Source organism: Pan troglodytes, chromosome 7 (genome assembly GCF_028858775.2).
Source record: "Pan troglodytes isolate AG18354 chromosome 7, NHGRI_mPanTro3-v2.0_pri, whole genome shotgun sequence".
NCBI classification, from domain to species: Eukaryota; Metazoa; Chordata; class Mammalia; order Primates; family Hominidae; genus Pan; species Pan troglodytes.
In genome coordinates this window covers 137996017-138023717 of record NC_072405.2, presented here as the reverse complement: position 1 = coordinate 138023717, position 27701 = coordinate 137996017, and the positions used below count along the sequence as shown (strand labels likewise).

Here is a 27701-nt window from a genome sequence, read left to right as displayed (position 1 = left end):
TTGGGAGGGGGAAGAAACGAAACAAAACATTCACAACTTAAGATTTGGCTCAATGATATATTTGCCAGTTATTTTATTTTTTCTAAAAACAATAGAAAAAAATCAACTTTAAAAAGCAAAATGTACTTAAATAAAAAAAATTAGGGTTTATAGCACCTATAATACTAGGTACTATATACTAGGATTGAAATTCTGTGTAACTGCTATAAACGTTTTATTAAAGTTATTTACATTTAATGGCAATATTTACAGAGAAACATTGTGTAGATCTTAAAATTTTTTAAAAACAATTCTTAAATACAAATCTGTTAAAGAAAAAAAAAAAAGATGGTAAGCATAAAAAAGTTCTTTTATGCCCAAAGTCCAATTTGAGGCAGTTTACATTATGGCTAAATCTTTCAGTCTCAAGACTCAGCCAAGGTTGTGAGGTTGCATTTGATCATGCATTTGAAACAAGTTCATAGGTGATTGCTCAGGACAGTTCTGTTAGAAGGAATCGTTTTCCTTACTTTTCCTTACGCACAAGAGTTCCGTAGCTGTTCAAGTTTGTGTTTCAACTGTTCTCGTCGTTTCCGCAACAAGTCCTCTTCAGAAATGAGCTTTTGCTCCTCTGCTTGGACGGACAGGATGTATGCTGTGGCTTTTTTAAGGATAACTACCTTGGGGGCCTTTTCATTGTTTTCCAACTCCGGGATCTGGTCACGCAGGGCAAAAAAGCTCCGTTTTAGCTCGTTCCTCCTCTGGCGCTCCAAGACGTTGTGTGTTCGCCTCTTGTCATTCTCCTCGGTGTCCGAGGACCTGGGGCTGGTGCATTTTCGGTTGTTGCTGATCTGTCTCAGGACTCTGACACTGTCCAACTTGACCCTCTTGGCAGCAGGATAGTCCTTCCGAGTGGAGGGAGGCGCTGCGTAGTTGTGCTGATGTGTGGAGACGTGGCACCTCTTGAGGACCAGTGGGCTGTGAGGAGGTTTGCTGTGGCCTCCAGCAGAAGGTGATCCAGACTCTGACCTTTTGCCAGGAGCCTGCCTCTTTTCCACAGAAACAACATCGATTTCTTCCTCATCTTCTTGTTCCTCCTCTTTAAGAAAGGAAATAGAAATCACTCCGTTAGCAAGGTTACATTAAAATAATCAATTACCAGATTAATGCTGTACAAATACAAGGCATTAATATGTTAGAAAGGTCTCTGGACAAAATTAGCTCCCCAAAGAGCCACATCTAAGCCTGGTGCCCTGGCTCACACCTGTAATCCCAGCACTTTGGGAGGCCGAGGTGGGCGGATCTTGAGGTCAGGAGAGACCATCCTGGCCAACATGGTGAAACCCCATCTCTACTAAAATTACAAAAATTAGCCTGGCATGGTGGTGTGCACCTGTAGTCCCAGCTACCTGGGAGGCTGAGGCAGGGGAATCTCTTGAACCAGGGGGTTGGAGGTTGATTGCGCCACTGCACTCCAGCCTAGTGACAGAGTGAGACTCCATCTTAAAAAAGGAAAAAACAAAAAAAAGAACCAATCTAGCCAGCCACCCTTACTCCTCTCACCATGAAGGTAAGAGTCTCATAAAGGGAAGGACAGCTGGGTTATGGCATGGACAAGAAAAGTGCAACTTCCCAGGATAGGACATTGATGCCAATTCTTACCTAAGACTTAATGAGGCTTTGGACACCCCCAAAGCAAAGCACATTCCCAAGCACCTCCTATTTTTGAGGGACTTTACCAAGAACACTTCAGGTGTTGCAAATGATAGCTGCAAATTGCTTGGTATGACTTTAGCAACTCCCTATTTTACTGGAAATGAAAAAGAAAAAAAAAAATTGCAGTTTTGCCAAAAGTCCAAGAGGGCGGGGGAAGGAAAAAAAGAAAAAAAAAGTCCAACTTTGGCAAGGATTTGCTTTTCAGTGTTCAAAATAGGCTGAGAAGATCCCAGCTCCTCAGCCCACCCACTCTTGAGGCAGTTCACTGGCTCCCGCACTCAGGCAGGCCCTGCCTATCCTCTAAACACAGCCCCTCATTTTTGTAGATAGTTCATTAAATCCCACCACTTCTCGGAAGTTAAGAGGGAAGCAATTCATTCACTCTCTCAGAGACCAATCCTCTCTTATCCTCATTCATACACTCCCTGCCACCCCGCCCCAGGGCAATTAAAATGTTAATGGGAGGTAAGAAGTGGATTGAGTTGTAAGATAAGCCAGAAGGTTTAAAAACCTAAATGAAATTCCTGAGGGGTGGGAGACAAACGGGGAGGGGGGCTGCAAACGAGGGCGGTCTAAGGGGAAGGGATGGGAGGAAACGCTAAAGCCCAAGGTTTCAGAGGTGATGAGCTCCCAAATCTCTCCAGATCTGCTATCTCTCCTTCCTAATAAGAGTGGCCTGTTAAATAAGCTGCCAATGAAAATGGGAAAGATATCCAGCCGCCCACTTTTGACAGGCCTGGGCGGGCTTCGCTTACCAGAGTCGCTGCTGGTGGTGGGCGGTGTCTCCTCATGGAGCACCAGGGGCTCGGGGCTGCCCTGCGGGGAGGACTCCGTCGAGGAGAGCAGAGAATCCGAGGACGGAGAGAAGGCGCTGGAGTCTTGCGAGGGGCAGGACTTGGGCGAGCTGCCGTCGTTGAGAGGGTAGGGGAAGACCACCGAGGGGTCGATGCACTCTGAGGCGGCGGCGCTCAGATCCTGCAGGTACAAGCTGGAGGTGGAGCAGACGCTGTGGCCGCGGGCGGGGTTCGGGCTGCCGCTGTCTTTGCGCGCAGCCTGGTAGGAGGCCAGCTTCTCTGAGACGAGCTTGGCGGCGGCCGAGAAGCCGCTCCACATACAGTCCTGGATGATGATGTTTTTGATGAAGGTCTCGTCGTCCGGGTCGCAGATGAAACTCTGGTTCACCATGTCTCCTCCCAGCAGCTCGGTCACCATCTCCAGCTGGTCGGCCGTGGAGAAGCTCCCGCCACCGCCGTCGTTGTCTCCCCGAAGGGAGAAGGGCGTGACCGCAACGTAGGAGGGCGAGCAGAGCCCGGAGCGGCGGCTAGGGGACAGGGGCGGGGTGGGCAGCAGCTCGAATTTCTTCCAGATATCCTCGCTGGGCGCCGGGGGCTGCAGCTCGCTCTGCTGCTGCTGCTGGTAGAAGTTCTCCTCCTCGTCGCAGTAGAAATACGGCTGCACCGAGTCGTAGTCGAGGTCATAGTTCCTGTTGGTGAAGCTAACGTTGAGGGGCATCGTCGCGGGAGGCTGCTGGAGGGGGACACACAAAGCGGAAGGCAGTCTTGAGTTAAAGGGGTCTTGGTGCGGAAACCTGGCGCAGCGCGCAGTGCGCGCCACAGTCCCGAACCTCTCCCCTTGAAGAGCTATCCCCTAAAGCGGCTGGGTGGTCTTGGTGGGGGAATAAAGGGAGCACCCTTTCACCCCCTTTGGACAGTCCCCTACTATCTCGGAGACGCACTTAGTGAACCAGCGGCTTGGTGCCCGCCGAGCCCCCGCTCCCCCGGGAGCCCGGAGCGCAAAGCCCGGGAGTCGGCCCTGCAGCGGCAGAGGAATCGAAATCGGCCTTGGCGCCCTTAAGAAGCCGCGGGAGGTGGCGGTGAGGAATACAATTTGCCAAAATCCAAGGCACAAAGTTTTGCGCCACCTGAAGGAGAAGGCGAGAGGCGCCTGGGCGCTAGCGGCTGCGTGAACCCCGCTCCCGCGCCGGGGCCCCTCCGCTGCGGCTGTTCCCACTCGCGCCCTAGCCGCTCTCCTACCCCCGCCGGCACGGCAGCCCCTCCCAACCTCCCCTCTCCACCGCCCCCGTCCCCACCCCCAGTACCGCCCCCGCCCAACACTCCTTCTTTTGCCGGCTTTTCTTCTTTCTCTCGCCGGCTGGAGTGGCGAGCTCAGCCGCGGGCTTTAACACCCCTCCATAAATACAAGGGGGGTGTCAAATAATAATAGGGGCACCTCCCTTCGCACTCAATACGGCGATGCAACTGCGCCAGAGACCCCGCTGCGATACCTCCCCCGGAGCCACCCCACCAAGGGTAGCAGCTGTTCTGGAACCGCCCAGAGCCCCGCTCCTCGCAGTTCCTCCGCATCTCGGGCGCGAGGACACCCGAGGGCGGCCGCGGCAGGGGAGTCAGGGCTGGGTGCGGAGATTCGCCCTGGTTTTTCCAAGTCAACGATTCCAGGAGAATCGGACACATCCTCGCCTCCCTTTTCCCCTGCCTGCGCCTACCCAACACCGCATCCTAACACCTCTAGAGACCCAGGTTTTAAATTGTATTATTGCTTTTTAAAAAGCCAAATGCCAACTTCTTAAAAGGATCAGGGCGGGTTGGAATCGCCGCGGGGACAGGCGGGCGGGACGCGCCGCAGTGTCCGTCTCCGGCTGTCAGAAATGCGGTGAGCCGAAATTTAAATGCCCTCCCGGAGACGGGGACAAGTCAGCGGCTGCGGAGCTCTCTGGCTCACACAGGCGATATGCGGTCCCTACTCCAAGGAGCTCAGGATGCAAGGGGCTTTCTGCCCACCGCAAAGCAACCCCCAGCCCCCCAAAACCCAGACAGCAATTAACACAATAAAGCAGGAATGTCCGACCGGCCGGGAGTCAGCGTGAATATATTCATAAGGCAGAAATCTCGAAAGTCTAGTCTTAAAAACCATTCCCGTTTTCCCTCTGCCTTCTCCTCTCCCATCTTGACAAGTCACTTTACCCCGATCCAGTTCTGGATTACCCCCTACCCCAGCCCCAGTTACCATAACTACTCTGAGAAAAGTGTCAATAGCGCAGGAATGGGAGAAAAGACACCCTATTTCGGCATTCGACTCATCTCAGCATTAAAGTGATAAAAAAATAAATTAAAAGGCAAGTGGACTTCGGTGCTTACCTGGTTTTCCACTATCCGAAAAAAATCCAGCGTCTAAGCAGCTGCAAGGAGAGCCTTTCAGAGAAGCGGGTCCTGGCAGCGGCGGGGAAGTGTCCCCAAATGGGCAGAATAGCCTCCCCGCGTCGGGAGAGTCGCGTCCTTGCTCGGGTGTTGTAAGTTCCAGTGCAAAGTGCCCGCCCGCTGCTATGGGCGAAGTTTCGTGGATGCGGCAAGGGTTGCGGACCGCTGGCTGGGGGATCAGCGGGAGGGCTGGGCCAGAGGCGAAGCCCCCTATTCGCTCCGGATCTCCCTTCCCAGGACGCCCGCAGCGCAGCTCTGCTCGCCCGGCTCTTCCACCCTAGCCGGCCGCCCGCTCGCTCCCTCTGCCTCTCGCTGGAATTACTACAGCGAGTTAGATAAAGCCCCGAAAACCGGCTTTTATACTCAGCGCGATCCCTCCCTCCGTTCTTTTTCCCGCCAAGCCTCTGAGAAGCCCTGCCCTTCTCGAGGCAGGAGGGGAGCCAGGGACGGCCGGGGCCCGGCGGTGGCGGCCGCGAGCAGCACAGCTCGGGGGTCCTCAGCCGCCCAGACCCTCGCATTATAAAGGGCCGGTGGGCGGAGATTAGCGAGAGAGGATCTTTTTTCTTTTCCCCCACGCCCTCTGCTTTGGGAACCCGGGAGGGGCGCTTATGGGGAGGGTGGGGAGGGTGGGGAAGGTGGGGAGGAGACTCAGCCGGGCAGCCGAGCACTCTAGCTCTAGGATGTAAACAGAGTAAGAGAGCCGCATGAATTAACTACGCGCGCCTACCATTTTCTTTTGCTCCCTCTCAAACCCTCTCCCTTTCTCTGCTGCTCCTCCGTAGCAGTACTGTTTGACAAACCGCATCCTTGTCCTGTGAGTGTAAATCATCGCAGGCGGAACAGCTGCCCTCCACACCGAGAACGCACTGCACGCCCACCGCCACGCCACGCGCGTACCAGGCTGCAGGGCGCCTCGCTAAGGCTGGGGAAAGGGCCGCGCTTTGATCAAGAGTCCCAGGGAGAGTGGAGGAAAGAAGGGTATTAATGGGCGCGCGTTCAGAGCGTGGGATGTTAGTGTAGATAGGGAGGAATGATAGAGGCATAAGGAGGAAAACGATGCCTAGAATGATTAAAATAACCCAGCAACGCATTGCCACGTATACTTGGAGAGCGCGTTATGAATAAACTCCCATTGCATTTGTTGGGGGGAGTCATGTATTATGCATTATGTATGCACAGCTATCTGGATTGGATACCTTCCACCCAGACTGAGTCCCCCAATTTGCTGCCAAAGCAGCAGATACCGCCCCTCCTGCCCCGCCTGCTCAGGCTTCCGTGGGGCCCCGTGCGGGAGGCGTCTGTTTAGCCCTGAGATGTGTCTGCCTGTTCCAGAGCTGGACTAGGGCGAGAGGGAGGTTGCCTGCTCTCTGCCAGTCTGTACCCCACCGTCCCACCCCCGCGCCTCTCACACGGAGTTCCCAATTTCTCAGCCAGGTTTCAGAAGAGACAAATCCCCTTTGCGCCCTGTGGCGCCGATTTGCAACAGTCTCGGGCTGCCGGGTTTGGGAGAAATCAAAGGTGCTAGACGGGAGAATATGGGAGGGGCAGGGGGTACCCGAACCGCGGGACCGGACTTCCTAAAAGGGGCAAGTGGAGAGCTTGTGGACCGAGCCGGGGGAGTCAGCAGAGACCCTTGTGAAAAAAACCGTTAACTCTTTCCTCCCCGGACAAACCGGACGTTTAATTCCTTTCCAGGTCCTCTTTCCCCTTTTATTATTGGAAATGCGGTCATGCACAAAAAATGCATCGATTCTGATCAAAGAAGAGGAGAGGAGTATTACTTCCGTGCCTTTTTTTTGGGGGGGGGGTCTTGAGCTAATTAAAATTTGGCTGCCTTCCAGGCATTAATTTCCTAGTTCACTGACTCACAATTTTTTCTGAATACTAGTGAAAGTGCACTGTATGTAACCCTCAAACGTGTATTCACATTTTATTTACGCTTCGACTTAGCTAGTTGCCCAGCCCCACACATGATTTGTTTGCTCCCTGAAATGACCTATATTTAATATATAATGTATATTCCCTCGGGATTTTTTATTTTGTGTTATTCCACGGCATGAAAAACAAAAAACATTCTTCTCATCCTTGGTCCCTCACCCAAAGGCATTTTAAGTAAACTTTTCTCTCCCTCCACCACCTCCAAAAGAGAAAACAATTCGGGGGAAAGGGGTGCGTGTATAGCATGTACGCTGTTCAAGATGGGTTATTACCCGTTGAGTTTGCAGCTCAGCGTTCAAGTGTTAAGTGAATATAGTAGCTTCCAAATCCGATGCACTGCACAATTCAGCTTTAAGGATTGCAAATTACTCCTGCCTCCAGGCCTTTGCCGCAAACGCGGGGAGCAACCAATCGCTATGCTGGATTTTGCTGCAAAGCGTCTTTCCCTCCGCCCCCTCTCTGGGTTGCACCCGCGTTCAGTTTTGCGAAAGTAAAGTAAGTGTGCCCTCTACTGGCAGCAGAGATCACCGCGCCTGGATGTCAACGAGGGCGGGGGTCAGGTGGGGGCAGGAGCAGGAGCGTCCGAGGTGCAAGGTTTCCAGCGGGGGAAGGACAGGCGGTTCCTTAAAACAAGTTTCCAGCCACCTCCTTGTTATTCTTTCAGGTTGGCTGCAGAAGGTCCGAAGAAAGAGGAGTTACTGGAGGAAAAAGTGGTTCAGAGGTGACTATTCAACCGCATAAGAGATGGTGAAAATTAACCTATCACCACTGCTAATGAACATCACCCTATGGAGAACCGGTAATGGCAAACGTGAAATAATTCACAAGTACATAGACAAAAAAAAAATTCCAACAAACCCTAAAACAGCCAAACAAGGTTTAGCCCCCACGTCTTAGAAACTCATCATCTTTTTTAACCACAAAATTTGAAAGCAAGACACTGGATTTATTGGGGAAAGGGAAGGCACAGCAGAAGGTGATGGGTATTTGGTTTGGCCTATTATTATTAATTATTCTTCTTATTATTTTTGAGACAGGGTCTCCTTCTGTCACCCAGGCTGGAGTGCAGTGGCACAATCAAAGCTCACTGCAGCCTCGATCTCCCGGGCTCAAAGCAAACCTCCTACCTCAGCCTGATACCCCAGCCCAGTAGCTGGGAGTGCAGTGCACCACCACACCCGGTTAATTTTTTAAACTTTTTGTAGAGAGGCAGTCTGGTCATGTTGCCCAGGCTGGTCTCAAACTCCTCGGTTAAAGCGATCCTTCGGCCTTTGCCTCTGAAACTGCTGGGAATACAAGTGCGAGTCACCGCTCCTGGCCTTGGCTTATTATTTTTACTTTTAAAATATTGGGCTGGTGAATAATAAGTGATTTTTTTTAATAGCAAGAAGGGGTATTTGAGATCTCATAGAAAAAAAGTGTGAAGGAATAGGAGCATTTTATTAAAGGTTTTAATACTAAAATGAGTATGCAATAAGGTTGAAGTAAATGTGAAGGAAATTTACCTGGCACGTGTCCCTAGTCAAGTAGGTTTTTAAGGGGCAAAGAATCCCTGACGGTGTCTGATCCTTAGATGCCCTAAGGACTTCTGGCAGTGGAGGGTCCTTCCCGCAGGAGCGTTGTAGGCTGATTTCCCAGGAATCTGGCACTTTTGGCATTACTCTAATTGAAGCTAAATGAGTGCTCTCCACAGGGGCATGCACTCCCCGCCCCTCAAAGAAAACCCTCAACAACAAACAAACAACAATCACAAAACCAAAAGTAGGTCCAGCTTGACCTCATAGGGTAGTTTTTGAAAGTTGCTAAAGATGGCGGATATACCACATCTTCGGATCTGACTCTCAAATTATGCCAGTCCAGTGTAGGGCATGTGAACCCCAGGCAGATATAATGCCTGTGGGTTCAGAACTTAACCTCACTCTCCCTCAGGCTGGTGACATCACCTGAGGTGTTACTTTCAAGTAACAGCTTGGAGTTGTTTTGTGCCATCTCCATTTTTACATGAGAGAAAACAAAGCCAGACCTCAGCCAGGTTAAAGGACATAACTGATTTTCTTTTAGTAATTTTTGAGACATATTTGACTTAGAATAGACATTTGCTGGATTGAAAAATGGCTGAGATTACAACTAGTATCATATATAACTACCAAAGTGATACGTGTCCATTGGAAAAATCCATTGAGAAATAGAAAAAGAAAGGAAAAGGCCGTGTGTGGTGGCTTATGCTTGTAGTCCCAGCACTTTGGGAGGCTCAAGTGGGAGCATCGTTTGAGGCCAGGAGTTCGACAACAGCCTGGGCAATGTGGTGACGTGCCATCTCTAAAAAAAAAAAAAAGAAAAAAAAAAAGAAAAGAAGAAGAAGAAAGAAAGAAAAGAAAAGAGAGTTTCTTCTTCTTTAATTTTTTTTTTAAGACAGGGTCTCACCCTGTAGTCTAGGCTGGAAGGCAGTGGAATAATCATGACTCACTGCAGCCTCGACCTCCCTGGACTCAGGTGATCCTCCTACCTGAGCCTCCTGAGTAGTTGGGTCTACAGGCACAAACACCACGCTTGGCTAATTTTTGAATTTTTTTTTTTGTAGAGATGGGGGTCTCACTATGTTGCCCAGGCTGGTCTCAAACTCCTAGACTCTGGTGATTCTCCTGCCTCAGCCTAAGTGATTCTCCTGCCTCAGCCTTCCAAAGTTCTGGGATTACAAAGGCATTAGCCACCATACCCAGCCTCCTCTCCTTCTTCTTCTTCTTTTTTTTTTTAATAGAGGTACATTTTTGGTGGAGATGAGGTCTCACTGTGTTGCTCAGGCTTGGTCTCCAGCTCCTGGCCTCAAGCAATCCTCCGGCCTGAAGCAATCGTCCTGCCTCAGCCTCCGGAGTAGATGGAGTTACAGGCGTGAACCATGACACCTGGCCTGAAAGTGGTTCTTAATCCTGACCAGTCAGAGGTAGTTGATGAAGTTTATCTTTTAGGAAGACATTTTAGGGACATCTTTGGTCTTTCACCTCAATTTTTTTTTGGAAGACCATGGAAGTTGCCTTCTGACTAATTGCCCCTTGCTTGTTGCTCTAACAGCACTCTTTTTTGTTGGCTCCCCCTGTTATTTGGAGCTGCTGCTGAGTGGGTTGGGCTTCTAAGAACAGGCAGGTCTCCTGGAGGGCCGGGGTTGGGACTCTAGATCAACAGTCTGATGGGGCGGCCTCACAGAACAGAATAGTGTGTAGCTAGAGGAAACATTTTTTTTTTTCACATAGGAAGGCACAAATAATCATTCATTCTTGGCCATGCGCGGTGGCTCGTGCCTGTAATCCTAGCACTTTGTGAGGCCGAGGTGGGAGGATCATGAGGTCAGGAGTTCGAGACCAGCCTGACCAACATGGTGAAACCCCGTCTCCACTAAAAATACGAAAATTAGCTGGGGGTGGTGGAGCGCACCTGTAGTCCCAGCTACTCAGGAGTCTGAGGCAGGAGAATTGCTTGAACCCGGGAGGCAGATGTTGCAGTGAGCCAAGATCGTGCCACTGCACTCCAGCCTGGGTGACAGTGCGAGACTCCGTCTCAAAAAAAAAAAAAAAAAAAAAAAGAATCGTTCATTCTCACAATCACATAGTCTCACAGTAGTAGTCATATATTTTTATACTTAGGAAAAAAGAAAGAAGTGCAGAAATAATGAGCAATTTGATCAAACTTTCTCCTTTCTCCCCAGAGACACAAAAGGGAAGATTCAGAATGTGTGACTTGTATAAAATAAAACCAGTTTCCCCCGACCCCAACACCTTCTTTGAACATCTCTTTCTCCACCTCTCAAAAAATTTCCTACTGAGTTGATCCTCTAGTGAAAAGAGCAGTTAATAAGATGGAAAGCAACTGGACATGGTGAAGAAAAAGCCAGCGAACTTAGGGGTGAGACTGAAGCCCCTCAGGGTGGCTGAGCTGTTATTTTAAAAATTCCTTCAAGTCACGTGCGGCCTGTCAAGAGATGAGGTGAAGGAAGAGAATGATAAATATCTATCTCCAGTGGAAAGATCATTTTGAAAGAAGGGCTGTTAGATTAAAAACCAAGCTAGCCAGGGAATGTTAAAGGAAGAGAAGTTCTCACAAGCATTTTAATGCCAACCATGTGTTCCAATGAGAGGAACACAGGAAAGCTCTTCAGCGGATGAGAAAATGAAATTCGGCATCACTAATTCATAGGAATGATAACAAAAACGGCAGTGAAGAAAATCTGTGCATTTTAAAAAATGCATGTTTTTTGCTTAGTGTTGTCCCTTCCCCTCCTGGCTTTTAGTATACTGCATTCATTAAAGTAGCTGAGAAAAAAAATAGTAGATGCTTTTAACGTCAGGCCTGAGAGCTTCCATATCCTGTGTTGCATTGAGTTTTGGGTTTGTTTCCTTATTCACTGTCTTCTAGATCTCAGACCCTAGCAGAAGGTCTCAGAATGGACCTAGTAAACTCTGGTCATACCTCCAGCTTGGCCTTCTTTTATTTTTTTGTTCTTTGCTGCAACCCTGCCTTACTTTGTAGCTACTAGAGTGGACAAATGGTTCCTTTGTTGAACCCCTTCAAAGGCTTGGTTTATTGTTCTATAAGTGCCAAGCTCAAGCCAGTCTCAAAAGTTTCCACACTTTGGCTCACTAGCCTGTCTCTGCTATGGTCCTTTTGGACAACATATGTCCCCACAATGGGCCCTTGCGTGGTTGGACATACAGGTCACTGCAAAGGAAACCCTTGGAGAGAAACTTTTGCTTTTTACAATTTGATCTTCATAGAAAGTCAGTAGAATAGGAATCTATTCTTTTAGGGATCTGCAGAGATCCCAAGCTATGGCTTCTGACTTTCTTTTCAAAGGCATACTTTCTGAGAGTAGCTCACCCTTGGTTGTTTTCACTTTTATATTGTTTGTTTCCTCTGTAACGTCTTCTACATGGACTTGATATTATAGAAGGTGCTTTCCTGAAGGTATCTCATGACCTCCAACCACCAAAGCCAATGGCCTTGTTCTCATTTTATTTTTGGACTTTGCTGTTTGCTGTCAGGCTTTTGGAAATGATTATTCTTTTGATTTCCATAAATCAGTGGGTCTCAACCAGAGGCAATTGGCAATGTCTGGAGACATTTTGGGTTGTCACTAAGGGATGGGGCCTTACTACTTGGCATTTTTAGTGGGTAGAGGCCAAGGATGCTGCCAAATGTCCTACATTGCACAGGACAGCTCCCACAACAGAGAGTGGGGCTCAAAATGTCACCAGTGCTGAGGCTGAGAATCCCTGGGTTCACTCCACATTCTCCTGATTATATTCCCACATATTCAACTTGTTCTTCTGTTTCCCTTATTGGCTCACTTTCCTCTTTTACCCACTACCTATGGCTGTTAGAATCATCTTGCAGTAGATTCCTAATAGCTCCTAGTCTCTGCCACTCCATTTAACCTTGCACACTGATTAATTTTCCTCTTCATTTAAAATTCTTCAGTTGACCCCCATGGTCCAAAATGAGGTTTTCCATTATGAGCTTGGAATTCCAAGCCCTCATGCATCTGGCCTCCTCCTTATCTTACCCTATTTCTTACCAACTCTGCACTTCAGAGAAACAGGTCTATTTACAGCCACTCTGAGTGACACACAAGTTTCCACCTCAGCACTTTGGTTCAGGCAGTTCCCCAGACTTACTGTCTCTTCTCTTCTTGATTTATCTAGGAACCACCTTTCCTCCCGGCCCAAGTTCAAGCCCCATTTTCTCTGTGGACTCTTCCTTTTCCCATGATCATCTTACAGAATCATAAAAGTATGGAGCCAGAAAAAGTTCTGGAAAACATCTAATTAAGCTGTTCTGAAACATAAACCTTTGTTCTCAGGGTGGAATCCAGGGTCTCCGGCTAAAATAGACTAACTGTGGTTTTCTAGCTATCAGAGAAAGGCCTCCTTTTTCTCTTCTTCATGAGATTATAAATGTCCCGGGGGTCTAGAGGAGGGGTAGCGTTAGAAGAAATATCTAATGTAGATGATGGGTTGATGGGTGCAGCAAACCACCATGGCACGTGTATACCTATGTAACAAACCTGCATGTTCTGCACATGTATCCCAGAGCTTAAAGTATAATTAAAAGAAAAGAGACAGAAATAAATAAATAAATAAAATAGAATGTTATCAGCCCCTGCCAAAAAAAAAAAAAAAAAGTCCCAAGGCCAGGAATCAAGTCTGGCCCATAGTTAATGTGAATGAATGTATGCTGACTCTACACTGGGTAAGAGAATGAAGTCAATGGGCAGACTTTCTCAATAACTTTTTGGCTACACAAGAATCTAGAATATGAGGACAGGTTGCTGAATCAGCTTGGTTGGAGAACTACTCTGTCGTGATCACCTGATAAATCTGTCAAGTCACATGACTTCTCTGAATCTCACTTTTCTCATCTGTAAAATGGGATTACTATAATTGCAGCACCTATCTTATTGAAGGTGTTACAGGAATTAAGTGAGATAAGGCACTCAGCACAGAGCCTGCTGTCTGGTCCACACTCAGCAAATGTTAGCAATTGTTAATGTGAGTTCCAGATTTAGCAGAAAGTTATGTATTGAGCTGTTTTAAGTTAAATGTATCAATATTTCATGGTGTTTCATAGTGAGTTCCATGAAATTGATGTCCTTTATCACTTCATCAAGTGTGAAAAATTGTGGACTAATACAAGCTTGTCAAGTTGAGGTTTAGAATCACAAAGAGATTATCTAATGTTTGGAGACAATTCCAAACCCACCCCTTTCCTGTCTCCAACTCTTGCACGACTTACTATTCCAAGTGTATGCTGTTTTGCAGATCACTCTATTCAGAAAAAGCAAAATTCTGGAAGTTCAGGAAGGCAGAATTAGGCATTGTTCCTATTTAATACGAATCAACGCTTTATGTTAGGATTTCCCTCCTTTCACTGAATTCATATGATGCCCCGGGGCTAATCCCTGGGGTGTGGTCCTGGAAACCCAGGGCACTTTTATTGCTGGCTAGACAAGGCTGCTACTGAAATCTACAGCTTGCTTTTTTTTTTTTTTTTTTTTTTTTTGTCTTGGTGAGTGGATCTGGGCATTGGAAAAACTGTTTTCCTTCAAAGCATAAAGCGTAAATCAACACCCAGGTTTAGAAACTCTTTCTAACTTCTGATCTACATTTTCTGCTAACACATCAAGGGTTGCCAACTCAGATGCTTACAGAGGTTTGGCAGGAAATGTGAACGAAGACTACAATAGGGAGTGGTGGAGACTGGTAAACTGGAGAGCATTTGCCTGTGTAGGTCTGGTGGCTCCCATTTGGCACCTGCTCTGGTGGTTACCCTGAAATATGGGCCCATGGGTGGAAATGCTTCCAGTTTTTCAGGGAAGGTGGAAATCCAGGTTTTAAAATGTTAACAACTTATTGTGAGAATTATGTGGAGATTTCAAGCCAGCAGCAGTGTGTTGGAAAAAAAAATGATATGGAGAAGCAAAGCATGTCTATGGGCAGAGGTGGCCCTCAGGCTGCCAGCCTGCCATCTCTGCTCATATGTCTTAGTAATCCAACTCAAGCATCTTCCTGTAGGAGCTTTTCATGATCCTTTCCCCTTCCCTTGAGAGTTTAAACCATCCCCTCATTCTTCTGTGTTAGAAAATACAAGTTTGGCCAGGCGTGGTGGCTCGTACCTGTAATCCCAGCATTTCGGGAGGCCAAGGCCGGCAGATCGCTTGAGCCCAGGAGTTTGAGACCAGCCTGAGCAACATAGTAAGACCCTGTCTCTACAAAAAAATTAAAAAAAAAAATTAGCTGGGTGCAGTGCCTCATGCTTGTAATCCTAGCTACTTGGAAAACTGAGGTGGAGGAGGAAGATTGCTTGAGCCATGGCTGTTGAGGCTGCAGTGAGCCAAGATTGTGTCACTGTGCTCCAGCCTGGATGACAGAGTGAGATCCTGTCTCAAAACAAACAAAATTCAAGTTTTGGCCAGAGATGCGGCGGCTCATGCCTGTAATCCCATCACTTTGGGAGCCTGAGGCGGGCAGATCACCTGAGGTCAGAAGTTCGAGACCAGTCTGGCCAAGATTGTGAAACCCTGTCTCTACTAAAAATGACAAAAATTAGCAGGGCATGGTGGCGCATGCCTGTGATCCCAGCTACTCGAGAGGCTGAGGCAGGAGAATTGCTTGAACCTGGGTGGTGGAGGTTGTCATGAGCCCAGATGGTGCCACAGCACTCCAGCCTGGGTGACAGAGCAAGACTCTGTCTCAAAAAAAAAAAAATCAACTTTATAGTTTTTGTGCTTTTTAATGTCTGATTCCTTGAGGAGAAGCTTCTGGGGTCAGTATGGATTGCGTTTTACTCGCATTCTCACCCATCAAGCCTCAAGGTGCCATTCACAGAGTAGGTGGTCTCCAGAGCCCAGCACAATGCCTGGCACGTGGTAGGCACTCTGTAAATGCTTAGTGAAGGAATGCTATTAGAGAGAGCTTCTGAGCTGAGGGCACACCTAGCCTAACCCAGTTTTAATCGCATATAGAGAGAAGAGTTGAGAACTCTTCCTTGCCCTTGCTTCGGTTCCATCGACGGGTAGGGCTCTGTTCAGGTGTCCTTGTTGATGAGCTGGGCCCCGACATTGTTGGAGCAAGGGTGACGAGGATGGGAGTCATTCCAGATGAATTGCCCTTATTGACTGAAAAGCAAATGCAACGAAATAAAAACCAAACCACACTTCAACAACAGTGTGGAACAGCACCCCCTGCAGGTGCTTTCCTCGCAACTTTATAATCCCTCTGGAGGAAAATCCTATCTGAATTGAAGAAGGAAGGGAAGAATGGGAAGATGATAACAGGAACTGGGCTAGGGAGAAGCTCATACTGTCAGAGTTTTAAAATGGCAAATGATGACCCCTTAGTGGATCATGAAATCAATTTAACAATGTTCACTATTTGGATAATGAATACATTTAATGACCAGACTTGATGACTATGCAATGTATACATGAAAGAAATCCTCACTTGAGCCCCCTGCATGTATAAAAATTGAAAAATAGTAAATAAGAAATGAATTTAATGAATCATGATGAGCAATTTCACAAAATGGGCTGGCACAGAAAATATCAAAGTGTGTTGCTGATGAAGTATTCTTTTCTCTCTCTCTCTCTGTGTGTGTGTGTGTGTGTGTCTGCACTTGGACGATACGGGAAATGTATCTCAGTGAGTTAAAAAGGTTAGAAAGCCCCACTGCATTGCCTCCTTAAATCTCCATAGTAATCCTAGGAGGTGTAGGTTAAAATTCCATTTAACAGATGGGGAAAATTGAGGTGTTGCAGGAACTTGCTTAAACTCACACGGTGAATAGTAGTCATGAGATTCAGCACCAGAAACCTTTTGATATCATAACCTGGGCCGCCTCTGCCCTGTCACTGCCCCAGTCGAGCCAGGTGCCCGGCGCTTTCTATTTCTCTGCTGCTGGTGACCAGAGCAAATTTCCTTAGGGAAATAAGGAAGGAAGGAGAGGTTACCTCTTACTTTTGCCACTTTCCTGGGGCATAATGCCAAGGGGTAAAAGGCACCATGAGTATCGAGACAGTGGATACAGAAAAATGGACAAATCCTTGTCCTCCAAGGGGCTTGCTAAAACATATATTCTTTCTCTTTCTTCTGGAAAGTTTCGTAAGACAAGTTAGTAATATCTGTGCTTGTAAAGTAGACTTTGGTTTTGGGGAGAAAATGAGGGCAGAGCGGCTGGGCACGGTGGCTCACGCCTGCAATCACAGCACTTTGGGAGGCCGAGGCGGGTGGATCACCTGAGGTAGGGAATTCGAGACCAGCCTGACCAACATGGAGAAACCCCGTCTCTACTAAAAATACAAAATTAGCTGGGCGTGGTGGTGCATGTCTGTAATCCCAGCTACTCAGGAGGCTGAGGCAGGAGAATCTCTTGAACCCGGGAGGTGGAGGTTGCAGTGAGCCGAGATCGTGCCATTGCACTCCAGCCTGGGCAACAAAAGTGAAGCTCCATCTCAAAAAATAAAAAAAATAAATAAAAATAAGTAAAGAAAATGAGGGCAGAGAATGAGGCAATGATGGTGCACAGGAGAAGAAATGGGTTAGCGTAAGCCTTGGCAGTCCTGTGAATCTCTACAAGCCAGAGTTCGAATTCTGTCACTGCGCTTGACTGGGTGTGGTGCCTTAGAATTACGTCACTTAACTGAGCCTCAGTTTCTCAATCTGCAGAAAATGGCAACAACTATAGCTGTCTCCCAGAGCTGTCCTGAAGGTTAAATGACATTGCAGGCACTCGAAAATGGTAGCTGCCTGTTGATGTTAAGGTTAACAGTGTTCTGGCTGGGCATGGTGGTTCACACCTGTAATCCCTGCACTCTGGGAGGCTGAGGTGGGCAGATCGCTTGAGCTCAGGAGTTCAAGACCAGCCTGGGCAACATGGCGAAACGCCATCTCTACAAAAGATTAACCAGGCGTGGTGGCACATGCCTGTAGTCCTAACTATTCAGGAGGCTGAGGTGGGAAGATCGCTTGAACCTGGGAGGCAGAGGTTGCAGTGGGCTGAGATTGTGCCACTGTACACTCTATAGAGAGGGCTATAGAGAGAGACCCTGTTAAAAAAAAAAAAAAAAAAAAAAAAAGCAGTATTCTTTTTAAATTAAAAAATTTTTAATTTTTTTTTATTTTTCATCACAATAAGATCTAATCCAAAGCACCATTCTTTGAGACCAATCTGGGCAACAAAGTGAGACCTCATCTGTACAAAATAAATAAATAAATAAATAAAAAGCCAAAAAACACAAAAAAACCCAAAGCCCTTTTCTTTGTCTCAGAGTCTCTGGTTTCTTCATTTCATTTCCTCAAAGCGGAACATCATTGCTCACCTCAATCCTTGTTCAAGGATTCCATGAGAGAATGCACGGTACAGCCTAAGCCCCGTGCTGTGGTGGGCAACCTGGTGACGTCCACACGTGGCAAGCCTTATCACTGGGGATACAGCCGAGGCTGGGAGGTTCTGCTCCACGCTTTCTGCTTGTGGTCATTGCATCTGGATTCCCAGTCTGCAAAATAAAGCGGACGCCTTTCTGTGCACCTCCGTCCAAACGTATTTAGAACGTCGATGCTTTCGGAAACCCTTGCCTGTGGGCCATGTTGGAATTCTTACCCTCGCTGCAGCTCTGGAGGGTGGGATGTGAGGGAGGGAGCAGACATTGGAAACTGGCCAGGGGACTTCACAGACCCAACAAAGACTTGTTTTCAAGGGTTGATTTGGTAATAGGCAGAGGGGAATTCCAAGGATAAATAATAATTTATGCAAGGAATGCCATCTGCTTCTCTGGTGAAGCATTAGTGCATAATTGCAGGCGCAATTTCCTTCCAATCCTGTCCTTTACCATTCAGCAACTTAAGTCATTATATTGACACCTCCCGAGCTGGTTTTTTGGGTGAGTGGAGAGGCATGGGGTGTCCAGCTTGGATGTTGGCTGAAGACAGTTTGCCATAAAACTGAAATAATTAATTGGAATGCATTAGAAGATTAAACACTAAATAGGAACTCATTGAAGTTCTGGCCAGTATATCCAAATACTGTGCTGGAAATTAATAAAAGCTGACTTCATTGGAGATATAAAATTGTAAATTAAATTTGGTCTTTGAACAAAGAATCTGTTATAGGGCTCTCTAATTAGATTAGGAATCAAAAACTTTATATGCCCCACTCCCTCTCCATGCCACCCTAGCCTGACTTTGGCATCTTTGAGAATGTTTTGGGACTCTTTATTTATGTATGAATTCTTCTGTCTCTCTTCATAGCTTGGATAACTTCTTGCAGTGGTGGTGAGGGGTAAAGTGGGTTTAGGCAGGGCGAGGGGGAGGTGGGAGGTTTTGAAAGTCATGCTAAAGTACTCAAAGCAGAGGCAGCAAACTTGCTTGAGGACCAAGTCTGGCTTACTGGTAGGTTGGCTTGGATGACAGGTTTTGACCCTCTCAGCATTTATAACATTTAAAAATAGGTGCCAACACTTACAAGTCAATAGATTTCACATTAACAATCTGAATTTGTGCCTTTCCTTAAACAGGCAGATTTGGTAATTCTGGAACTGCATTCAGAAGTGGATGGAAGTTGAGGAGCAGCCGATTTCTTTTAAAAGGGCCAGGAGCTGTTCAGTTTGCCCCAGTCTCCACCGCTCCCATATGCTCAGCCCACTTAATTCATCCATAGTCCCTTTCTGGCTTGTGCCTGTCCTTCGTAGGCATTTGTTCCCTGATTTAAAAAGTTTCCTGGTATATTCATGGTTCTGATTATAAGGAAGAATTGCATTCTCAGAAAGAAGGTATTTTTTAAAAGTTTGTTTAATAATGGTGATACAATTTTAGCTAATATTAGACACATATGTGCTCATGCACCTGCCTCCCTTTTTAGCTTGGTAATGACAGCCTTATTGAGATAAAGTTCACATGCCATAAAATTCATGCACTTAAAGTGCATGGTTCAACAATTTTTAGTTTTTCACAGGGTTGTACAGCTATCACCACAATCTTATTTATTTGTTTTGAGAGAAGGGGTCTCGCTCTGTCACCCAAACTGGTGTGCAGTAACACAATCATAGCTTACCGTGGTCCCAAACTCCTGAACTCCAGAGATCCTCCCCACTTCTGGCTTCTGAGAATCTGGAACTGCAGGCATATGCACCTGGCTAATTTTAGAAAACCTTTTAGAGACAGGGTCTCACTATGTTGCCTAGGCTAGTCTTGAACTCCTGGGCTCAAGCCATCCTCGCACCTCAGCCTCCAGAGTAGCTGGGATTGTAGGTGTGAGCTGTAGTGCCTGGCCACAATCAATTTTACAACATTTTCATCACCCTCCAAAGAAACCCTGTACTTATTAGCAGTTACTCCCCATTTCCCACAACATATTCAGCCCTTGGCAAACATCAACTTACTTTCTGTCTTTATGAGTTTGCTTATTTTAGCCATTTCATATTAATGGAATCATACAATGTGTGGTCATTTGTCCTGGCTGCTTTAATGTGGCATAATCACTTCAAAGTTCATCCGTGGTATAGTATTATCAGTACTTCACTTCCTTTTATTGATAAATAATATTTCATTGTATGGATATATCACATTTTATTTATCCACTCATCCATTGATGGGCATTTGGGTTGTTTCTACTTTTTGGGGATTGCGAATAATACTGCTATGACCATTTCTGTACAAATGTTTGTGTGAATATATGTGTTCTTTTATCTTGGGTCTATCTATCTATTGATGGATGGAAATGCTGGATCATATAGTTTTGCTTTTTTTTTTTTGAGATGGGGTCTCCCTCTGTTGCCCAGGCTGGAGTGCAGTGGCACAATCTCCGCCCACTGCAACCTTTGCCTCCTGGGCTCAAGCAGTCCTCCCACCTCAGCCTCCCGTGTAGCTGGGACCACAGGTGCATGCCACCACGTCCAACTGATTTTTGGCATTTTTGGTATTTTTGGTAGAGGCAGGGTTTCACCATGTTGCCCAGGCTGGTCTTGGAATCCTGAGCTCAAGCAATCCACCCACCTCGGCCTCCCAAAGTGCTGGGATTACAGGCATGAACCACCACACCCAGCCTTCAAATAGTAATTCTATTCTGACCATATGAGGAAATGTTGAACTGTTTTTCAAAGTGGTTGCACCATTTTATTTATTTATTTATTTTTATTTTTATTTTTTTTGAGATGGAATTTTCCTCTTGTTGCCCAGGCTGGAGTGCAATGGCACAATTTCGGCTCACTGCAACCTCTGCCTCCTGGGTTCAAAAGAGTCTTGTTCTGTTGCCCAGGCTAGAATGCAGTGGCATGATCTCGGCTCACTGCAACCTCTGCCTCCCAAGTTCAAGCGATTCTCCTGCCTCAGCCTCCTAAGTAGCTGGGATTACAGGTGCCCACTACCGCACCAGGCTAATTTTTGTATTTTTTAATAGAGACAGGGTTTCACCATCTTTGCCAGGCTGGTCTTGAACTCCTGATCTCATGATCCACCCACCTTGGCCTCCCAAAGTGCTGGGATTACAGGTGTGAGCCACCACGCCCAGCCACGCCTAGCTAATTTTTTGTATTTTTAGTAGAGACAGGGTTTCACTATGGCCAGGCTGGTCTTGAACTCCTGACCTCAGGTGATCCTTGGCCTCCCAAAGTGCTGGGATTAGAGGCGTGAGCCACCGTGCCCATCCAGCACCATTTTATATTCATGCCAGCGGTATATGAAGTTTCAATTTCTCCACATCTTTGTCAATACTTGTTGTTATCTTTCTTTCTCTATTTTTCATTATAGTCATGTCAGTGGGTGTGAAGTGGTATCTCACTGTGCTTTTTGACTTGCCTTTCTTTTTTGTTTTTTTTGTTTCTTTTGAAGCAGAGTCTTTTCTGTTCACCCAGGTTGGAGTGCAGTGGCACAGTCACGGCTCACTGCAGCCTTGAACTTGAGAGCTCAATTGATACTCCTATCCCAGCCTCCTGAGTAGCTGGGACAGCTGGGACTAGAGCCATATGCCACCATGCATGGCTAATTGTTGCATTTTTGCATAGAGAGTGTTTCACCATCTTGCCCAAGCTGGTTTGAACTCCTGGGCTCAAGCAATCTGCCCTGCCTCAGCCTCCCAAAGTGATGGGATTACAGGCATGAGCCACCATGTCCTGCCAACATGGAGCAACTTTCCATGTGCTTATTGGTCATTTGCCAGGCCTGTTGTAAGTGCTTAGGTCTAGCAATGCTTTACTCCATGACAGCCTTGGGGATAAGTACTATTGTTACTACCTTTTCCGATCACATGCCAGGCTCAGACTTTTAGTTGCAAGCTTTCTTGTCAACAAATAAAATGAATACTATTCAATGCAAGGACATTTTAGTTCCGACTCAACTGTCAATGTATAGTTAGCACTTAATAGTCAGTGCCTCAGTAATTCCTATTTATCCTGTTTTTCCTGACTCAGAAACTTTGTACATGCTATTTTTTTCCTTGATTAATTATTTCCTTGGTTAATTTAAAAATTTAATTTAAATTTTCCATTTAAATTTTTGTTCTGGCTATTTCTGCTTTAATTTTATTATTATTATTATTTGAGATGGAGTCTCAATTTGTCACCCAGGCTGGAGTGCAGTGACACAATCTTGGCTCACTGCAGCCTCCACCTCCCAAGTTTCAAGCGATTCTCCTGCCTTAGCCTCCTGAGTAGCTGGGACTACAGGCATGCACCACCACACCCAGCTATTTTTGTATTTTTAGTAGAGATGGGGTTTCACCATGTTGGCCAGGCTGGTCTCAAACTCCTGGCCTCAGGTGATCTGCCCATCTGAGTGCTGGGATTACAGGCGTCAACCACCACACCTGGCCTTTCCTGGCTATTTCCTTGTTTAATTTTTTCCTTGACTAATTTTTGTTTATCTTCTACATTTTCAGAGAGGCTTTCCTGACCTTCCTGTCTAAATTAGGACCCTTATTCTTTCTCACAGCCCTGTGGATTTACCATAATAACATTCATTTATTTTTGTGCCCTTATATTTTCTTATCTTTCTTTTAAATGAAAGTTTTTGTTTTATAAATTTGTAATCATGCTATAAATGTTCCTTTGTATCTGCCTTTTTTCCCATTTCACATTGTGTTACAAAAATTGTCAGCATCATTGAAAGCAAATGTTAAATGGCTGCAAAATAGTCTATTAGGTGATTATAAAATACCTCATTTAATCATTTCCTTTTTAAAATTTGAAGTGTGTCATTGATTTGCTGTGGTAAATAACACTGATATGAACATCTTTGGGAATAAATCTGTTCTTAATTTTTAGGATACTTTTCTTAGTATAGAATCCAGAATTATTGAATCAGAGGCATTTGTAAAGTCCTTGATTCATATTATTAAAGCTTGAGGAAAAAAGGAGATGTTGTAATTTGCACTGCCTCAGGAATATATGAGAGTGCTATACTAACGAGACTCATGTCAGTACTGTTTATTATCATTTTAAAAACAGCTTTGCTGTAGTCTGCATTTCTTTGATTTACAGTGGAAGCACATCTAATAATTGCACAAATGACAGAAACACATCTTAATTGATACTCCAATTAAAAAAATAGATAGTACATTATTAGTGCATTTTCCTAAAGGAGCCCAAGAAAGACTGAATAGGAGCATTTGTAGGTGAGGATAAGAGAATGAAGTGACCTGAACAGGCTCGAGAAAATTGCTGATAATGGGATTTGCAGATAAGGCAGAAGGACACATGGCTGAACTATCAGTCCGCAGCTCATTTTTTATGCCTTATCAGAATAGAGGGCTGCTCCCCTGTAAATGATGGCTACACCTGGCAGTGTAATAAAAAGTGCTGTGGGTGGATGGGAAGAGCTGTGGAGATGGCTCCCGGTGCAGAAGACACAGAACTGAAGATGCTGACAGTTGCAATGAAAGGAGCCTTGGAGAACACTGAGAGGTTAGGAGTGTTCAGACATTTTATTGGATTTATTTTATTTTATTTTTTTTTTCTTGAGACAAGACCTCCCTCACCTCTGTCACCTGGCTGAAGTGCAGTGGCATGATCGTGGCTCAATGCAGCCTCAACCTCCTGGGGTCAGGTGATCCTCCCACTTCAGCCTCCTAAGTAGCTGGAACTACAGGTGCACACCACCACACCTGGCTAATTTTTGCAGTTTTTTGTAGAGATGAGGTTTCACCATGTTGGCAAGGCTGGTCTCGAACTCCTGGACTCAAGCGATCCACCCATCTCGACCTCCCAAAGTGCTGGGATTATAGGCATGAGCCAGCACGCCCAGCCTTTATTTGGTTTACTTTACAAGTGGACTTTGTTTTTTTCTCTGTAAAATCTCAACATGAAACCTGGGGTGGGGATGGACAGGGGAAAACAGAAGGGTGATTTGGTCCACTCTCTCACTCATCAAGGTCCTTGAGATATTGGCCATTGTCTCTGGGTGAGATTATTGTTGTTATTATTTTAAGATGAAGTTTCACTCTTGTTGCCCAGGGTGGAGTGCAGTGGCACGATCTCGGCTCACTGCAACTTCTGCCTCTCCAGGCGAGATCATTAATGCAGTCCCAGAGACATACTGAAAGGATGGAGAGATTTTCAGCCTTTGACTCTCCAATAAGCACTTACATGTATTCATCATTTAGTCCCCACAGCAACCCAATCAGATCAGTGCCCATTTTATTTACATTTTACAAAAGAGGTAACTGCAGTGTGGGAAAGTTAGCTTGCCTGGGATTCAAGAATAAATGGTACCAAGGTGGGCAGATCACTTGAGGCCAGGAGTTCAAGACCAGCCTGGGTAATGTGTCAAAAGCCAGTCTCTACTAAAAACACAAAAATTAGCTGGGTGTGGTGGTGCATGCCTTTAGTTCCAGGTACTCAGGAGGCTGAGGCACGAGAACTGCTTGAGCCCAGGAGGCGGAGGTTGCAATGAACCAAGATCATGCCACTGTACTCCAGCCTGGGCATCAGAGTGAGACTATCTCAAAAAGAAAAAAAAAAAAGTAAATGGTGGAACAGGGATTCAAATTCAGGCAGTGTGAAGAGGACAGGATGGAGATTTTGAAACTGGAGAGCATGAGCCAAGCTTAAGTGGGTTATCACTGGGAAAATGTGGTTCATTTTGGTTCATCTCTAAAGCTAAATTTTTATTGAAGTTGATATTAGCCAACCTTGGCTTCCTGAAAGATATCAATTAAATCAAGCAGTTGAAGTAAGCGGAAGAGATGGATGGCAGGGAAGGTCAGGAGACCCTCATTTATCCATTTGAGAGCAAGAGCCTGAAGAAATCAATAGGACATTCCTGTTAACTGTCCATTCACTTGTTCTTCCTCAGATTGGTAATTTCTGAACTAGGCAGTGTCGTGGTTAGAGAAGAGAGGACATCAAGTTCCAATGCTGTTGTCCCTACTCCATAAATCTGTACTACTCAAACTCTCTCAGCCTTCATCTTCTTATCTTTAAAATGGGGATAATAAATACCTCATGGAATTCTTGGGAGGAATAATTAAGATAATGCATATAATGCGCTTATAGTACTTGGCGCATATTATGTGTTCAATCAATGTAAACTTAATATTTAGTAATTTTTTTTCAACAAATGTTCACTTAGCTTTACTTGTGCATTATTGGGTTGGTGGAAATGTCTTGGATGACCCACTAATGGATAAGATAAACTTCTGAGGGTAAAGGTTTTAGGTGCAAAACCCTCTTATCATGAAATGTGTTTAAAGGTAAGTTTGGAGGGATAGGACTGTATAACTTACCTATGATACAGATAGCTCAGGAGAAAGAGAATGGCCACAAAGTCCACTGAGAAAACAGAGTAAGCAAGGTCTTCTTGACATGGATTGTGAATTATGTGTCTTTCATTTTTATTTCTTTTGAGACAGGATCTCTCACTCTCACCCAGGTTGGAGTGCAGTGGTGTGATCACGACTCACTGCAGTCTTGAACTTGCCAGGCTCAAGCAATCCTCCTACCTCAGCCTTCTGAGTAGCTGAGACCACAGGGATGTGAAGAGACAGGGTCTCACTATATTGCCCCGGCTAATCTCGAACTCCTGGACTCAAGCAATCTGCCCGCCTCAGCCTGCCAAAATGCTGGGATTACAGGTATGAGCCAAGGCGGCCCATGTGCCATTTAGCTGTCTAAGATGAACAAAAGGAAACAACCAAAACACTAACACTTCTTTGTTACTTAAAGTCAAAATGAGGACCTCTGTCAGAAAGCTACATTTACCCTGTCTCTGAGAAAGCAGAGTTGAATGAACTGGAAAGAATTTGGGCCATAAAACAAGGTCCCTGAATTAGCAGATCACCTTCTGTGAATAAATCATCTAAATATTACATCAGAGCTCAAGCAAAATTTTGTGTCTCTGAAGTGACACTTTGAATCACTTTTCCTGTGATTAAAAAAAAAATAGCCAGGCGCAGTAGCTCACGCTTTTAATCCCAGCACTTTGGGAGGCCGAGGCAGGCATATTCCGAGTCCAGGAGTTCGAGACCAGCTTGGCCAACATGGCAAAACCCTGTCTCTACAGAAAAATACAAAAATTAGCCAGGCATGATGGCACATGCCTGTAGTCCCAGCTAATCAGGAGGCTGAGGTTTGGGAGGATCGCCTGAGTCCGGGGAGGTCGAGGATGCAGTGAGCTGAGATTGTGCCACTGCACTCCAGTCTGGGGGGTCAGAATGAGACTCCATCTCACTATATTGGAAGGCAGTGGCTGATCACAGCTCACTGCAGCCTCGACCTCCCAGACTCAAGTGATCCTCCCATCTATCTCAGCCTCCCTAGTATCTGGGATTACAGACTTGTGCTACCACACCTGGCTATTTTTTTCTGTTAAGAGATGGGGTCTCACCATATGGCCCAGGCTGGCCTCAAACTCCTGGGCCCAAGGGACCCTCCTCCCTTGGCTTCTCAAAGTGCTGGAATTACAGGCGTGAGCCACCATGCCTGATCCTATTAAGTAATGCTTTTAAAAAATATTGGATTTGGCTGGGTGTGGTGGCTCATGCCTGTAGTCCCAGCACCTTGGGAGGCTAAGGTGGGTTAATTGCTTGAGGCCAGGAGTTCAAGACCAGCCTGGCCAACATAGAAAAGCCCCGTCTCTACTAAAAATGCAAAAATTAGCCAGGTGTGGTGTTGCATGATCCTGATCCTATTAAGTAATATTTTTAAAAAATATTGGATTTGGCTGGGTGTGGTGGCTCACGCCTGTAATCCCAGCACCTTGGGAGGCTAAGGTGGGTTAACTGCTTGAGGCCAGGAGTTCAAGACCAGCCTGGCCAACATAGAAAAGCCCCATCTCTACTAAAAATGCAAAAATTAGCCAGGTGTGGTGTTGCATGATCCTGATCCTATTAAGTAATATTGTTTAAAAATATTGGATTTGGCTGGGTGTAGTGGCTCACGCCTGTAATCCCAGCACCTTGGGAGGCTAAGGTGGGTTAATTGCTTGAGGCCAGGAGTCAAGACCAGCCTAGCCAACATAGAAAAGCCCTGTCTCTACTAAAAATGCAAGAATTAGCCAGGTGTGGTGTTGCATGATCCTGATCCTATTAAGTAATATTTTTTAAAAATATTGGATTTGGCTGGGTGTGGTGGCTCACGCCTGTAATCCCAGCACCTTGGGAGGCTAAGGTGGGTTAATTGCTTGAGGCCAGGAGTTCAAGACCAGCCTGGCCAACATAGAAAACCCCGTCTCTACTAAAAATGCAAAAATTAACCAGGTGTGGTGGTGCATGCCTGTAGTCCCAGCTACTTGGGAGGCTGAGGCATGAGAATTGCTTGAATCTGGGAGGTGGAGGTTGCAGTGAGCCAAGATCATTCTCCTGCACTCCAGCCTGGGTGACAGAAAGAGATCCTGTCTCAAAAAAAAAAAAAAAAAAAAAAAAAAAAAAAATCAGATTTTGTACAAAAATCATCATGTAAACAGCTACCAATTTTGCAGCGTGTGTCACATGCTAATTCTAAACCTAGAGCTTGATGCATCATTATTTCATTTTAATCACTCAGCACTCAGAATCATCCTGATTCTAATTTTATAGATGAGAAAACTGAGGTTAGAGAAGTCATGATTTACCTGAAGACACAGAGTTAAGAATTAGAATCAGTCCTGGTGCGGTGGCTCATGCCTGTAATCTCAGCACATTGGCAGGCTAAGTCGGGCGGATTGCCTGAGGTCAGGAGTTTGAAACCAGTCTGGCCAACATGGTGAAATCTCATCTCTACTAAAAAAAATACAAAAATTAGCTGGGTATGGTGGTGGGCACCTGTAGTCTCAGCTACTTGGGAGGCTGAGGCAGGAGAATTGCTTGAACCTGGGAGGTGGAGGATGCAGTAAGCCGAGATTG

The 27701-nt window shown here is 46.0% G+C and overlaps 1 protein-coding gene and 1 long non-coding RNA gene across 2 annotated transcripts in view; one reads left to right on the top strand and one right to left on the bottom strand.

Annotated features, from left to right (window-relative positions):
* Window positions 1-515: 515 nt before the first annotated feature.
* MYC (MYC proto-oncogene, bHLH transcription factor) lies at window positions 516-4880 on the bottom strand. Its single transcript, NM_001142794.1, is given in 3 exon segments — window positions 516-1078; window positions 2451-3222; window positions 4851-4880. Coding segments are annotated over 3 exon segments (1365 nt in total).
* A 2624-nt stretch (window positions 4881-7504) lies between these two features.
* LOC129135886 (uncharacterized) overlaps window positions 7505-27701 on the top strand; it is a 34112-nt gene continuing 13915 nt past the window's right edge. Inside the window, exons 1-2 of the long non-coding RNA XR_008536968.1 lie at window positions 7505-7647; window positions 25233-25454. This is a non-coding gene — a long non-coding RNA (uncharacterized LOC129135886). The remainder of the gene's footprint in view (window positions 7648-25232; window positions 25455-27701) is intronic.